Source organism: Myotis brandtii, unplaced genomic scaffold, assembly GCF_000412655.1.
Source record: "Myotis brandtii unplaced genomic scaffold, ASM41265v1 scaffold1857, whole genome shotgun sequence".
Lineage (NCBI taxonomy): Eukaryota > Metazoa > Chordata > Mammalia > Chiroptera > Vespertilionidae > Myotis > Myotis brandtii.
In genome coordinates, this window is record NW_005356893.1 from 10,462 (window position 1) to 26,340 (window position 15,879).

Consider the following 15,879-nt stretch of genomic DNA (forward strand, 5'->3'; position numbering starts at 1 on the left):
GTCTTTTTGTTTGTTTCAAGAAAGCCTGGGAACAAATGCTTTTTGTGAAGTGTCATCTGGTCCTTTGTTGGCGGCACCAGGAAAAGGCATTGCCCTCGGCACTGCGAGTCTTCCTCCAGCTCCTGTTCCTCAGTGTGCCTGCTGAGGTTGAGATTTTGGTCCCCAGTGAGAGGAAGGCTGTGGGTTGGTTAACAGTGAATTGATAAGCATTCATGTATCCTGTTCCTTAAAAAGTGGCATTTAGCACGTCATTTGAATTAGGAAAAAATCTCTGCTCGTTTCCTCTTTTAATAGGTAACGTTTTGGAAAAGCTGTTCCCCAGCGAAGGGACGTTAGGGTGCAGTTGCTAAGAGTTCTTTGTGAAACCCCAGAGAGTTGTGGTTTTCCCCTTTGAGAGCACGAGGGATAGGGGAGCACTTCTGCACCCCTTGGCCCAGCCTTTGAGCCTCCACGTCCTATTTCTTTTCTGGATGGTCTAGGACCAGTTACAGAGGTGGATTCGGGGTAACGTGAGTGCCTGTGCAAGCTCCATGTTCATATTTGACGAGATGGATAAACTGCACCCCGGGGTCATCGACGCCATCAAGCCGTTTCTGGACTACTATGAGCAGGTTGATGGCGTGTCGTACCGGAAGGCGATCTTCATCTTCCTCAGGTTAGTGGGACGTGGTTCTCAGGGACACACTTGCCCCTCGCCCTCCCGGGGCTGGAATGAGGTCCGGCGACCATCAGCATCCTGTTTCCCAGGAACAGAAGTGCCAGCCTGGCAAGAGTGACTTCCTGATTTCCTTTGTTGTCCTGTTGCTGGTATCAGCGTGGCACAGAGGGGGCAGGAGAAGACGAATTCAATATGGCTGCTAACAGGCGATTTCATTACTGCACATGTTTCTACGTAAAGTGGTGGCGTTAGGTAGCAGGTTCTAAACAAAGACTGTAGGGCAGACACTGTTTTGTCTAGCAGGTGTGTTTCCTCATTAGACACAGAAGTCTTTTTTTTTTTCATGGAATTTATTGGGGAGACATTGGTTAATAAAATGTTACAGGTTTCAGGGTACAATTCTATAACACATCATCTGTGTGTTCACCACCCCAAGTCAAGTCTCCCTCCCTCATCATTTATCCCCGTTAGTTACCCTCTTCTACCTCCCCCAGCCCCTAGGCCAACCGTGGGCAAACTACGGCCTGCAGGCCGGCAGTTTCAAATGAATAAAACTAAAAAAAAAAAAAGACCGTACCCTTTTATGTAATGATGTTTACTTTGAATTTATATTAGTTCACACAAACACTCCATCCATGCTTTTGTTCCGGCCCTCCGGTCCAGTTTAAGAACCCATTGTGGCCCTCGAGTCAAAAAGTTTGCCCACCCCTGTAACCTTCACTCCATTCAGATTAGACCAAAACATCACTTTTATCCATTCAATCCATTGATCTTTCAACTTTAAGCTGCAAAGGGCTACCTGGAGATAAGTTTGCAACCCAAGTCAGTCTTTAAGTTATTGGCAAGCATCTCTCTGAAAGCTAACTTCCCTGAAGTATTCACTGAAGCAGAGAACTGGAGTCCACTGTGCAGAGCAATAACACATTCCCTGCAATGAGCGAAAAGGGGGTCTTGGGGTCTGTATCAGACAATTTGCAATTTATTGAGCACAAGGTTTTTTTTGTTTGTTTTTGTGGGTTTTTTTTGTTTGTTTGTTTGTTTGTTTGTATAGTCTCACTTTCAAATATGGAGCTGGAGTTCCAAATATATGGTCATCATACCCATGCTATAAAGTCATTCTTTGTCTTCTTTCTTCCACTCCTAATGAAAATGGTGCTGTACTTGCAGGTGGATCTGACAGATAGATTTAACACATTCTTAAATTTTAAAATTATTATAACCAGCCCAAGAGATTCTGAGGATGTGCCCTAAACCCCCAAGGTGCCACTTGGAATAGTGGGGTTTATAAGCAGGCAGTTATTTAAATCCTATCAATTCTTTAAGGCTTGCCTCAGCAACATCTTTCTGTTTAAGAGCATAATAGACTGAACCACTTCCAACCTAGCTATCATTATTGCTACTGTTACATATTGTTCTCCAACTACTTTTTTTTCCTTACAGAAGCATTTTATTTACTTATTTCCTTTTTTATTGAATTTATTGGGGTGACACTGGTTAATAAAATTATATAGATTTCAGGTGTGCAATTCTATAATACATCATCTGCATATTGCATTGTGTGTTCACCACTCCAAGTCAAGTCTCCTTCCATCTCTATTTATCTCTCCTTTACCCTCTTCTACCTCCCCCAGCCCCTAGGCACAGAAGTCTTAGTATGTGGTTTTAATTTTTGTTTCTTGGGCAAACTCAGCAACGCAGGCGGGGACCTCATCACGAAGACGGCCCTGGAGTTCTGGCGTGCGGGAAGGAAGAGGGAGGACATCCAGCTGAAAGACCTGGAGCACGCACTGTCGGTGGGAGTCTTCAACAACAAGCACAGTGAGTCTCCAGGGGCAGCCCTGCACCTGCCAGCAGTCCTCTCCCCAAGCCTTTCACAGAGGCCGCAGGACCCGCTCGCCTCCGGGGCTTTGCCGGGCCAGGGGCTTTCTCAGGGTGTTTCTCAGGGGTTCTATCTATGAAAGGTAACCTCACAGGGTGATCTGATTATAACTGGGAAGGCCCTGACAGGGAGTCACACCCTGGGCATGTAACTTTTTAAAAAAATATATGTTTTTATTGATTTCAGAGAAGAAGGGAGAGGGAAAGAGAGATAGAAACATCAGTGATGAGAAATTATCATTGATCGGCTGCCTCTTGCACACCCCACACTGGGGATCGAGCCCGAAACTTGGGCATGTGCCCTTGACTGGGAATCGAACCCTGACTTCCTGGTTCATAGGTCGATGCTCAACCACTGAGCCTCGACAGCTGGGCGGCATGTAACTTCTTTAGTGAAAGGCTTATCTTTGCCTTAACCAGTTACTACCACTAGTCCAAAACAGAAATCATCCCCACATGCCACGATATTTTTAATTTAATTAGAAAAATCAATTTTCAGTTAACATTATAAAAATATTACTCACAAGTTGGGTGTTCTTGAATATTTTCAGCTGAAAATTCTCACGAAAAGTGATTTTAAAGTTGGTCAGGGCTGCCACTTAGGGAAAACACTTTTTTTCTTATAGACCCGAGTGGTGTATGGGAAGGTCTGCCGCTTGCATCTAAGGATGCTTTTGGCGTACAATGGGTTAAGCAAACCCTGTCCCTTGCCTCTGAGCATCTAGGTTAACACACCTTGATTTGCTGGAGTAAGCCTCTTTCTCAGACTCCTCAAATGCGTAATATCCTCAGGGAGCCCATACCGTCTTAATCTGAACCCAACCCGCCTGGCTTTCTCCCACCTTCATTTCATTTTCCTCACTTTCCCTCCGGAATCCTAAATGCATAAAAGAAGCTGCAAAGCTGTCCTTCTGGAGGCTTTTTATTTTTCCAGTTTGCTGAGATCATGCTTCTAGGTACGTCCTCTGGCTCAAAATACATTTTTATAAAAATTCTCTGTAGGTTTAGGTGTTTCCTCTGTTGTGTGTGTGTGTTTTTTAATATGTCTTTACTGCTTTCAGAGAGGGAGAGAGAGGGAGAGAGAGAGAGAAACACCAGTGATGAGAGAATCATTGATTGGCTGCCTCCTGCACGCCCCACACTGCGGATCGAGCCTGCAACCAGGCACATGCCCTGACCGGGAATTGAACTGTGACCTCCTGGATCATAGTTTGATGCTCACCCACTGGCCGGGCTGGACATGTCTTAGGTTGACATGCTCTAGAAGCCAGTGTGCAGGGGAGCCAACCGATCCTTACATCAGGTTTGTTGCATGCTTGACAAAAAGACTTTCAAGGGGTGAAGACACGAAGGTGTGCTGTGGTCGGGATAGAACGGGCCCTGTGAGAGCAGCGAGCTCGCCAGGTGACCGTGACGGGCTGTTTTGCAGGTGGCCTGTGGCGCAGCGGACTGATATACAAAAGACTCATCGACTACTTCATCCCCTTCCTGCCCCTGGAGTACACACATGTGAAGATGTGTGTGCGGGCAGAGATGAAGGCCCGTGGCTCCGCCATAGACGAAGACATTGTCACCAGAGTGGCAGAGGAAATGACGTTTTACCCCAAAGGTGAAAAAATCTACTCCGACAGGGGCTGCAAGACTGTGCAGTCGCGGCTGGATTTCCAGTGACGTCCATCCGAGCAGGGCCCGAGGCAGCTGGGAGCTCAGGAGCGAGGGCCTGGCCTTTCAGAAGCATTCTGAAGATGTCGTCAGGGTTTGCACATTTGTACCTGTGGACTTTTGGAATCTAGAAGTTTCTATGAGTTGATTTTTGATGAGCCGCTAAATTGCCAAGTGCACTTGTCATTTTGCAACATGGTAGCAATGCAACTGTTGTTGCAGTTGAAGATGAACTTTTAAAACCCTTCTCCCCCACTCCTACTGACTTTGCAGAAGTGCCTTCAAACAGCTGTCTGTGTGAGACCCATAACTGTGGCCCTCAAGCTGCTGTCCCTCCTGAAGTCCAGGGCCTGCTGCAAGCTGGGAGCACTGGCTGTCACCTGCCGGAATCAGGCTTCCGCTCCGGTTCTCTCTTCACAGAGAGCGTCCCGACTTGAAGTATTTTCAGTGGAGAATGGTGGTGCCTTCAGGCGCAGGCCGCGTCTGGCGGGAGGACATGTGGGGTCCTCGTCTGTGCGGCAGCCGGACGGACAGATCATCGCCGCCTGGCCGTTGCTCTGCTGCTCGGGGAACCCGCTCGCCTGTGGCACTTCTTCTGAACGTCAGTGACCACCAGCTTCCCCCACCGCTAGTCGGACTGGAACCAGAGCGTTGGTTTCAGTTTCAAGTCCTTGGTCCCATGGGGAAATGTTTGTTACAGTGTACACTTGGGTCATTTTCTTGCTGTAACCCACAGAACCATTTGAAATCCTAGAACACGGTCATCTCTGTGGAGATGGGGTCAGCTTGCAGACTCTGCATTGCCAAAGTGGAAGTATTGTACACTAGAAACACTAGAGTTTTCAAGGATGAGTGTATACACACACACACACACACACACACATATTTTAATATATTTTTCTTGATTTTAGAGAGGAAGGGAGAGGGAGAGATAGAAACATCAATGATGAGAGAGAGTCATTGATCAGCTGCCTCCTGCATGCCACCCCCACTGAGGATCGAGCCTGCAACCTGGGCACATCCCCCTGGGCGGAGTCAAACCTGGGACCCTTCAGTCCGCAGGTCAACACTCTATCCACTGAGCGAAACCAGCCAGGCCAAGGATGAGTATATTTTTATAATGTTTGTATTTCTGAATGTTAGAGAATACTAATGTAGGGCATTGCTCATTTTAAACATGGGAAGGACACTAATGGAATAATTGTCTGTGATCAGAAACTCTGAAAATGAAGGGTATGATTTATTGTCAAATGCATGGTACTGTATTGTCACAATTATAGAACAAAGTAATTATTGGTCATCCTGGAGTTGTGGCTTTCCTGGGTGTCATCTGATAGTGACGCCCTCTGTGGCGGTGCCAGGCTGGACGGCCCTGGTCCCTGGGAAATCAGACGATCCCCGCCCGTGTGAAGCGTTTAGCTCGTGGTTGCAGTGGACCTACAGATGTAATGAGGACGTGCAGCCTTTTCACGTAGATGTGGTAAATTAATATGTTTATGACATGGAAGGCCTTATGGAGGATCATACTGTCCTTTAAAAATGCCAAAGTGAGGTAACGAATGCTCAGATTGGAGGAACCTTTTTCTGCCAAGGGCCATTTGGATATTGTAACATCATTCATGGGCCATACAGAATTATCAACTTAAAAGTTAGCCTGCTATATTTGGTCAAACAGTTAATTAACTTACCCCTGACGCTTTGGCAGGGCCAGACCAGATGATTTCATGGGTTTTATATGGCCCTGGGGCCGGACGTTCCCCACCCCTGGTTTACAATGATGCAGTCAACACATGTTGGCCATGTCGAAACTGCCCGTTATAAAAGTAATCACGTGGATGTCAAGTACAGCCTAGAGCAGTGATGGCGAACCTATGACACGCGTGTCACAGGTGACGTGCAAACTCATTCTTTTGGTTGATTTTTCTTTGTTAAATGGCATTTAAATATATAAACAAATATCAAAACTGTAAGTCTTTGTTTTACTATGGTTGCAAATATCAAAAAATTTCTATATGTGACACGGCACCAGAGTTAAGTTAGGGTTTTTCAAAATGCTGACATGCCGAGCTCAAAACATTCGCCATCACTACTCTAGGGAAAGAGCCATTCCATGTCTCTCTCTTCCAGCTGGGACCATTACTGGTTTGTAACTTGAAATGGCCACGGTTGACCATGGAACAGCCTCTCCCACCCCACACAATGTACATGGGAGCTTGAGATGACCCAGTGAATATAAAATGATAAAGCCAGAATTGTATCATGTGAGATGTCATTTGCAAATGTCCCCCTTAGTTTATGTACTTGGTAACTGAAAAGTTTGAGCTTGGAATGAAGGCTCAGCAACTCGGGTGCTGGGCTCCGTGTGCCCGGCCATGGTGGTTTGCAGGCGGCATCACACAGAATCAGTATTTACCTTACAGGCTCTTATACCCAGACAAATACCATGTTAACCTGGATGAGGGGCTCTACTCCAATCACATGTTCATGGATGGAGACAGTATCAAGATCGTTGGACTTCCAACGTTTTCTAAGACAAGTGGAGGGACTTCAGACATGGGGAAACGCAACTTGTCTGGCTGACATTTTTTATTTTTAGAGACAGAGAGAAACATCGATGTGAGAGACACACATCAATTGGTTGCCTCTGAGCTTGCAACCAAGGTATATGCCCTTGACTGGAATCGAACCTGGGACCCGCAGGCCCACGCTCAGCTGACATTCTGAACCTGAGCTAGGCCAACGTCAGACCAGGAAACCTAACTGCCAGGTCTTCCCCCCAGAACTGGAAATGAAACCCTAGTTGTAACCCAGAGCTCAGCTTAATCACACTTACCTGCCTCTTATCTGTCAGTGAATTGTTAACACCAGCCCTTTCCCCAGAGCTGAGGAGAGCCAGCTGACTTTCTAAAGTTCAAACCCTCTTCCCATCATCGCCCCCACACCCCTCACTTCTCAGTTGGAAGTGCTCAAGTCCCAGGAGACGGACATTCCCGGTCTGGCTCCCACCCAGACAGCCTCATCTACAAAGACAACTCCAAATTGAGTCAGGGGACCTCTGTGTTCTGTAATTGGGGACCCCCAGGTGCTGCCATCTTCAAATGCATGATAGATCCCAATCTGTGACTCCTGGAGACCTGGCAACAGACCAGAGTCGGCTCAACGTCTAGAACTTTCCAGCATGTAGAGCCGTCCTCAGGGGGCCTGGGTGGCAAAGGGTCCTGCATCAGCCCACAGCCAGGCTGCCAACCCGTCTGTGCCCGCTGAAACCTGTCCCTGTGAACACTGCTCAGGCCTCACCCCCCAGGAGCCCCACCTGTTCGTAGGCGCATGTGCGGATTGTGTAACCAGGTATGTCAGTCAGCAGTACTCCCTACTCCTGCCTGGCGTCTCTGGACTTAGACTCCACGGCTGGTGTCAGGAGCTGCATGAGCCCCACGGTTGGCAATGCCCCATGCAGCTGGGCGAGTGGCCAGGTTGTCCTAGGATCCTCGGTCTCTGGTTAGAGTTCATGTGATTCCGGCCTAGACTGCTCCTGCTAGGTCTTCATTCATAGCTTAAGCACACAAGGCCTACAGGGAAGGGGTTTTCTCCTTTAAAACTGTGTCCAGAAATTACAGTTTTTTTAAATAAAACTAGTGGCTTGTTGCACGAAATTTGTGTGGGGGATGGAGGGGGGTTGTTCCTCAGCCCGGCCTGCACCCTCTCCAATATGGGACTGCTGGCTCCTAACCGCTCACCTGCCTGCCTGATCGCCCCTAAGCACTCTGCCTGCTGGCCCCTGATCGCCCCTAACCACCTCTGCGTCAGCCCTGCCACAATGGCTTTGTCTGGAAGGACATCCAGAAGGTCTCCTGGTCTAATTATCATATTATCCTTTTATTAGTATAGATGATAGCTCCTGGCATTAATAAAAACATTGTTCTCCAAGAGGTCATATGATTGATTCCCGGCAAGGGCACATGCCCAGGTTGCGGGCTCCATCCCCAGTAGGGGGTGTGCAGGAAGCAGCCTATTGATGTCTCTCTCTCTCTTTCTCTCCCTTCCTCTAAAAATAATCAAAAACATTTTTTTAAATTATATTAAAAATAAAAGCACTGTTCTCCGCATCCTCAAGGATTGGGGCAGCTAAGTTTTCCTGTGAGATGTTGGGAGTTCTAATCAAACTCAGGAAGTAGTAATAATGAGAAAAACATGGCAGACCTACCAGAGCTCTGGTTCCCTGGGGAACGGGAGGCAGACCTTCCTCGGCACAGCTGACTGGCTGGCACGTGACAAGCTGCAAGCACTTTCCTTCCTGGGAAACTTTCTTCTTTAAATATGTTTTTATTGATGTTTAGAGAGAGGAAGGGAGAGGGATAGAGAAACATCGAATGGCTGTCTCCTGTACGCCCCCCACTGGGAACTGAGCCTGCAACCTGAGCATGTGCCTTGGTCAGGAGTCCGACCAGTGACCTCTTGGTTCCTGGGTCGAAGTTCAACCACTGAGCCACACTGCCGGGCTCTGGGGAATGTCCTAACAAGTGTTCACGGTGCTACTCGGATGAAAACCCCTGGGAGGACACTGCAGGCTTCTCTGTGACCTGCCTGTGCCTTCGTCCGTCCGTCCTTTCACCTAAAGACTGCACTGCTCAGCCTGTCCCCACCCAGCGCTCACGCCGAGGACTTCGGCTTTTTGCAGCCAAGACATCACATCATGGTGTTGCAGTGACGGGAATTTGAAAAACCACACAAAGCCAACACTGAGAGTCTGAAAAGCTTCTCAGAATGTTAAAAACCATTTTAAATAAAGTTATCCCATTTTCAGTAAAACCTTTTCGTCCTTCCTTGAAACAGAAACACTTGACATTAAAACATGATTTTTAAAAAATCATGAGCCCTGATCCGAGTGGACTGGGAACGGCGACTTCCTTCTTAAGGCTCCGCTGCTCCGAGGAGACATCAGTAAGGAGACGGCCCGCAGGCTCCGCTGGGTGCACACAGCGCCAAGGAAGGCCCGTCTCGCGTCCAGCAGGAGAAATCCACTGGACCACTGCTCCGGGCGGGCGGGAGGTATGTGGAAAGGTTCGCGCACTGAGTTCTCTCCAGCGTGGCAACCACTCCTGGGCCGTCAGTCATCGTAGTAATAATCCAACTTGGTGAACACAGTTTTGCAGCCTTTGTCAGAGAAAACCCTCTCCTCTTTGGGGAAAAAGGTCATCTCGTCGGCCACTCTGGTTACAATGTCCTCATCCACGTCATAGCCTCGGGCCTGCATTTCCACGCGGATGCACATCTTCAGGTGTTTATACTCGAGGGGGAGGAAGGGGATGAAGTAGTCAATGAGATTTCGGTCAATTAAACTGCTGTGCCAGAAGCCACCTGGGGAGAGAAAGGGTGCGGTTCATCCTCCGCCCGCCCAGCCCGTCTCCTGCTGCTGATGGTGCCAGGCTGCAGGTGGACCCGCACCGTCCTCAGGGAGCACCGATCTAGTGAGGCAGGAGGTATGACCTGCCAGCTGTGATGCTTCTGTGACAGCCACAGGGCGAGGGACACTTTTGCGTCCCACCCTGGGTGCCTGTGGCCCAGAACAGGCAGAGGCAGAGGGGGAAGGGAGCGATTCAGATTCAAGGAAAGGCCAGGAGTCCTGGCGAGCGACCAGATACCCATTATTCTGAAAACTCCCCTCACTGGAGTTTCAGCAGCTGGATGAGCAACAGCGTGGAAACCACTGCCGCTGCCGGCATGTCCGGACAGAGATCTGGGGGACCGAAAACCAGGCCCCTCGAGCAAGAATGTGTGAGGCCCCCAGGCTGCAGGTGGCTCTGCACCCACCCAGTCCCTCCCCCTGAGCCGCCCTGGCCTCCTGACCCAGCGCACACTCCATCTAGGACGACGCATCGCCCACGGGACCTCACCCAGCATCTCCAGCGTCTCACTCGCTCTGCTTTCCTCCCGGGCCTTCACCCTCTCCCAGCCTGACCCCAACTCCCACGTGAGGCGGTCCTCCCACACCAGCTGGCGTCCTACAATTCCAGTCCATTCTGACACTGTCTACCCGGAGACAGCATCAGGTCCACGGGTGAGGGCTCGGCACCCCCACTTCCGCCAACTGCAAGTTCAGGCGTCACCTGCGCTTCTAACTGACCAGCTAGAGAGGTTCCTATGACCCTCTCCTTGGGTTCAATTGATCTGCTAGAGCAGCTCACAGACTTGGAGAAGCATCTTACTTACTAGGTTACCAGCTTATTATAAAATGATGGAACTCAGGAAGAGCCGGATGGAAGACTCACACATACAGTCAATAATATAGTGGTAACTGTCAGGCGGGAACTGGAAATGCCAGGGGAGCACTTTGCAAAGTATATGACTGTCTAACACGATGCTTACACCTGACACTAATGCAGAGTAACACTGAACGTCAACTGTAATTAGAAGACTCAGAGGGCGAGGCCCGGGGACAGGACAGCTGCCAGGCCCTCTGCGAGTGCTCCCAGACCCGGGAGCTCCCGGAACCCCATCCTTCGTAGTTTTTATGTGGGCTTCACTACACAGGCACAACCGAGTCAACCTCCTCTCCCCTCCTCTCATCACACGGTTGGTTCCCCTGGAAACCAGCCCTGGCCCTTAGGTGCTTCCCCAAAACCAGCTCATTAGCTAACACAAGCTCAGGTTGGGGTTGAAGAATTGGTTATGTATGTACCTCACGGTCTTTCGCGGAGGAAGTTCCAGGGCTTTAGGAGCTCTGTGCCAGGATGGCCGAGGCTGAGGCCGTGGGAAAAGCGAAACCGACCCTGGGAGCAGTGGGACAGCTCCTCCTGAAGCCTCCTGTGCCAGGCAGGCCCGGCCCTCACGCGGTTCACAAGCGCGAGCCCCCAGCAAGCCAGGACACAGACAATTCAGAGCGCGGGCGGCTGTGAATGAGGAGGCGCAGCGCAGCAGGGTAGTCAGCCACGCGGTCAGGCAAGGCCTGGCAGAAGGGGTGCTCTAGGCAGAGCCTGAGCAAGGAACCACCCACCACACGGAGCCCAGGAAGAGTGTGCTGGCGGACAGGTGCCCTCAGCTCGCAGCTTCAGAAACCATCTACCTCCCCATGTGCATCCTCAGTCCGACGCCCCCGGAAATTGCCTGAACAACCAGCCGTCAGCTCCTCATCTCTGCCTGGACGCCACCAATGTGTCACCACTCACTGAACACTCTGTTCACCTCCCACCTTCCCCACAACCTGCGGCTCCGCAGCCTGTGCCCCTCCGTGGCAGTCCACCCCTCGGAGCACTAAAGCAGATCCCAGATTTGTCTCTCTCATTCCTACACACAATCCTTTAGGAAATCTTAGTTTCTACCTTCAAAATGCACCCTAATCCCACAATGTCCCCATCCCCACTGCCACCCCGCTGCTCCAGGCCCCCAGCATTTCTCCCCTGGGCCGCAGTGGCTTCTGGGTGGCCCCCTGGCCCCACCACCTGCAGGCTGTTCTCCACCCAGCAGCCAGCGCAGTCCCGTAAGACTAAGGGAGATCACGTCACTGTCTGCTACAAACCCTCCAGGGCTCCCTCCTCTGCATGGAGTCAAACCCAAGGCCTCGCTGTGGCCCCCAGACCGTCTGAGATCGGCACCCCCGGCCGTCTCCCCTCTAATCCAACTGTTCTCCTCTGCTCATCCTGGGCCAGCTCCCGTGACCCAGGCGCACTCCCACCTCGGGGCTCCTGTACATGCTGTCCCCTCTGATGTCCACATGGCTCATCCCTCACTCCTCGGGTCAGCTCAGTGCCACCCTCAGAGACCCTTCTCTGACCTCTCTATCTAAAACCACAGCCCAGCCTCGTCCCAGCACCCCAAACCTTTTCTTAATTACTTCCTACCTCTTGGGGGGAGGGTAGGAGGGATACATTTCTACCTCTATTAGATACAGATATATCACATCATCCGACACATTTCCTCATCACTCGCTATCGTTAGGATATAAATTCCCTGAGAGTAAGGACTTCTGTGTTTTTGTTCACTGCTGTGTGCCCAGTTCAGTGCCTGACTCCTGGTCGTTGCACAATAAATATTTGTCAGATGAATGAGAGAGAGTTCAGCCATCTGCCCAAGGCCATCGTCAACAAGCAGCTGGGCCAGGTCTGCCCGATTCCAAAGCTCAGCTCCTGCCCTGGCATCCCCTTCTAGGCACCTTGCCTCACCTGCTGCAGAATTGGGCGAAGTTTCCATTGCACGTGTGCACCTTGTGGCACACCAAGAAACCAGTGAACATATTACAGAATACTCTCTTTCATCAGTGACATTCCAGTTGCACAAACGAACATAAAATATCCCAGACTCTACAGAAGTGTGAATTTCTTGGCAAGTCTCTTTCGAAAGAGACCCTTTGCTCTGTAATCTCAAGAACAAACCCAAGCAGAGCAGAGACTGGAATGGTCAGGGTCAACTGCACGGCTCACAGGCTTTACCACCAGGCCAGTCTCCATCATGGTGGCTTCCACCTCCATGGGCTCAAGGTCTACGGTGTGAAGTTCACAGGAAGAGCAATGAGCTCGGTAGTTAAAGCTCGGGCTCTGGAACCAGGGTCACGGAACAGGCTGTGTGGACATGTGCCTTAGTTTCCTCATCTGTAAAATGGGGATGGCAGTGAATAGCTTCTCCCCCGAGGTTACTGTGAGTATTACAGGAAGGATGCAGGAAGAGGGTTCCGCACAGGGCCCAGGACAGAACAAGGGCCCCACCCCTGGCTGTTAGCCTCAGGCACAGAACCTCAGAGCTCCAGGACCAACCACAGACAGAAAAATCCCTAACAGGCCATCTCCTCCTTCAGAGGCGCTCACAGCAGCCGTCCTTGCTCAACCATCTGCTCTTCTTCAACAAAGGAAACAACTGAGCTGAGGAAAACAGGAACTCATTTCAAGAGCTCCACGATGAACCATTTCCCCCTCTCCAACAGATTCCGCTCAGAGAGGCCTGAAGAGGCTCTCAGCAGCTGCGTGTCTAACCAGCGCAGGGGAGGGGGACGCAGAGATTTAGCCTCGGGGCGCGGGCTCATGAACTCACTGTTCTTGTTATTGAAGGCCGACACCGACAAGGCGTGCTCCATGTCTCCGAGCTTGATCTCCTCCCTCTGCCTCCCACTTCTCCAGAAATCCAAAGCCACGTCTGTGATCCTTTCCGCGCCGGCGTTGCTGCAGAGCGAGTGCAGGGAATGAGAGCTGGGCTTTCCCCGCAGCCCACAGGCTCGGGCTCCGAGCTCTGCCAGCGTGTCCCAGCCCGGAACGTACCTGAGAAAGATGAAGATGGCTTTCTGATAGGAGACCCCGTCCACATGGTCATAATAGTCTAGGAAAGGCTTGATGGCATCTATGAGGCCGGCGTGCATCTTATCCATTTCATCGAATATGAAGATGGACCTCGCGCAGGCACTCACGTTGCCGCGGATCCACAACTGTAACTGATCCTGAATCACAGGGGGAAGCAACACAAAGTTCTCAGCCGGTGCAGCTCCAACCTCCAGCACGGGCACCACTAACACCTCAGCTGCTTCCGAAAGGCTGCATTTACGGAGCGCTCAATGCAGTCTCAGCTCCGTGCTAAGAACTTGACACACACCTGCTCTTTTGTTCCTCTCCACAACCCCACCAAGTGGGTGTTATCGTACCCATTTCACAGATGAGGACACAGAGGCACAGAGCGCTTAATCAACTTGCCCAAGATTATAAAATTTCTGGGATCTGAACCCCACCCTGCCTGACTCCAAAGCCCCACACTTGGATTATAATTCCTGTGCTGAGCTGTCACCCCAATGCTGTGGCATTGAACTGCTGGCCACGTTCACACATTTCCTGTGTACACCAGCCTTCTAGAAAGAAAGCAGAGACCGAGAGACCCATGCTGCCATTCAGTCCCTAGCACAGCCTTGGGAGGGCGCTCCAGCTTCCCGATGGGGAGAGTAAGGCGTGCAGGCTCCTTTAAGTGGGGCACCTGCCTCGAGAGCTCGCGCCTTGGCATGCGTGTGGCCAGCTAACACTCGTGAGTTTCTGGAACAAGGCCCGGAGGCTGTGCTTAAACTGAAACACTCCCTAAGAACATATTCAGGTACTTCTTAGAAGACTAAGCAATCAAGTTAAGGAGAAAAGACCTTTTTAATCAGAAATTTGAGCTCTGGTGCTTTCTAAATTTCCCCCACAGGGTGAAGAGGAGAAATGAGCTGTTTTCTAAGCAAGACTCTGGAGGTCTTGACTTCTTATGATTTTGGTGTCTGCTTGGCTACAGCGACCAGGGTTACAACGTCCCATGGTACGAATCTAACCTAAGTAGTAGTTCTGCTCTACAGGAGGACTAGTCTCTATTCACAGAGGAACCTCAGGAGAGCGTGTGGCCCCAAAGCAAGTCACTGTTTAAACAAGGACTCGCTCAGATCTGCTAGTTCTCCCACTCTGCCTCTGCGACTTCAGGCAACAACAGAGAACATGTATTGAACCCTCACTACAGGCCAGCCACTCTCTGGACACTGTTCCCATCACGTTTTATTGTGATCGCCCCAAACCAACCAAATGTGTGCACAACTGAACACTACTGCATTCCCTATTTTACAGCTGAGGAAATTAAGGCACAGAGAGGTTAAGTAACTTGCCCAAAATCACACAGCTATTAAGCAGTGGAGCCTGAATGCTAACCAGGATGACCAACTTGCCTCAGTTTGTCTGGAACTTTCCCAGGTTTGGCACTGAAAATCCCACATCCTAGGAACCCTGGACAGTTGGTCACCCAAGCAGAAGGGGAAAATGTGTTTTTCAAGGGTGAGTGCTAAACGGCTGTGTCTTGCCGCCTTGCAGGTTTGTTACACAGATTAAGAAAGGTGATAGTTAACGCTTATTTGAACACTCATGTGCCAGGTGCCAGGACACATACGTGACAGACCGATGAGTCTCAGAGAGGTCAGGCAACCTTCCCAAGATCACACGGCTGGTAGTGGGAGAGTCAGGACTCAAATCCAGGTGTGTGTGCAGCTAAAGCCCAGGCTGCTAACCGGTGATAGAAAATAAAAGCAGTTTGCCACACTGCAGTTAGGCAAACTGAGGCCTCTCTAGAAATGTTTCCTCTTTTACAAAATGAGTTAGATCTGATGATCTTTAAGCCGGATTTGGCCGTGCCCATTTCTAAAATCCCCTGGCCCCACGTACTAAAACGAGCACCACACTGGGCCTGATTCTGGAAACCGCAGGGTTTGATGGTGCAACTGCTCGGTGCGTCTGAAACCCTCTGTGGCTGCCGCACGCGGCCATTTTCAGGGCTCCCTCATCTTAACAAGCAGTTCCCCAACCCCATCCCACCACCGAGAAACCCCAAAGGCAGCTCCCCCCAGAAGGGGCTCCCCGGCCCGCGCTTGCCTTGTACAGCGTGAGGTTGGAGGCGTGCGGGAAGTGCAGCGTGGCCACGAACAGGTGCACATAGTGGCTGTGCAGGCCGCCCTCGTAGATGTTCTCCGCGATGATCTTGCTGGCAAAGTTCTTGCCGGTGCCGGTCCACCCGTGCAGGGAGAGGGTGAGCGGCTTCTTGGGCTTCGGGTTGCTGATGAAGCCGGTCAGGGCGTTTAAGATGACTTTCTTGGCAAGATGCTGCCCAAAGAGCTTGCGGTCCAGGTCCTTCTGCAGCGCTGGGAAGGGCAGGGCAGGGCCGTCAGGGCGGGCGGGGGCGGCATGCAGAAAGGTTCCAGG

The 15,879-nt window shown here is 50.8% G+C and overlaps 2 protein-coding genes across 2 annotated transcripts; one reads left to right on the forward strand and one right to left on the reverse strand.

Annotated features, from left to right (window-relative positions):
• Positions 1-22: 22 nt before the first annotated feature.
• Positions 23-5,119, forward strand: LOC102263482 (torsin-1B). Its single transcript, XM_005864107.2, has 3 exons — positions 23-655; positions 2,349-2,476; positions 3,966-5,119. The coding sequence occupies exons 1-3, from the start codon at positions 531-533 to the stop codon at positions 4,205-4,207; spliced, it is 495 nt and encodes a 164-aa protein (XP_005864169.1). The 5' UTR covers positions 23-530; the 3' UTR covers positions 4,208-5,119.
• A 3,819-nt stretch (positions 5,120-8,938) lies between these two features.
• TOR1A (torsin family 1, member A (torsin A)) lies at positions 8,939-15,879 on the reverse strand (the record flags this gene model as incomplete). The annotated part of the gene is made up of 4 exons (XM_005864110.2): positions 8,939-9,556; positions 13,220-13,347; positions 13,444-13,619; positions 15,553-15,879. Coding segments are annotated over 4 exons (882 nt in total), but the record flags the coding sequence as incomplete, so codon positions are not given.

Bases quoted from the DNA above. Each gene is read 5' to 3' on its own strand.
- LOC102263482 (XM_005864107.2), top strand. From the start codon at position 531: ATGTTCATATTTGACGAGATGGATAAACTGCACCCCGGGGTCATCGAC. The intron at 656-2,348 runs GTTAGTGGGACG...GGGCAAACTCAG, and splicing joins GCGATCTTCATCTTCCTCAG to CAACGCAGGCGGGGACCTCA. The intron at 2,477-3,965 runs GTGAGTCTCCAG...GCTGTTTTGCAG, and splicing joins AGTCTTCAACAACAAGCACA to GTGGCCTGTGGCGCAGCGGA.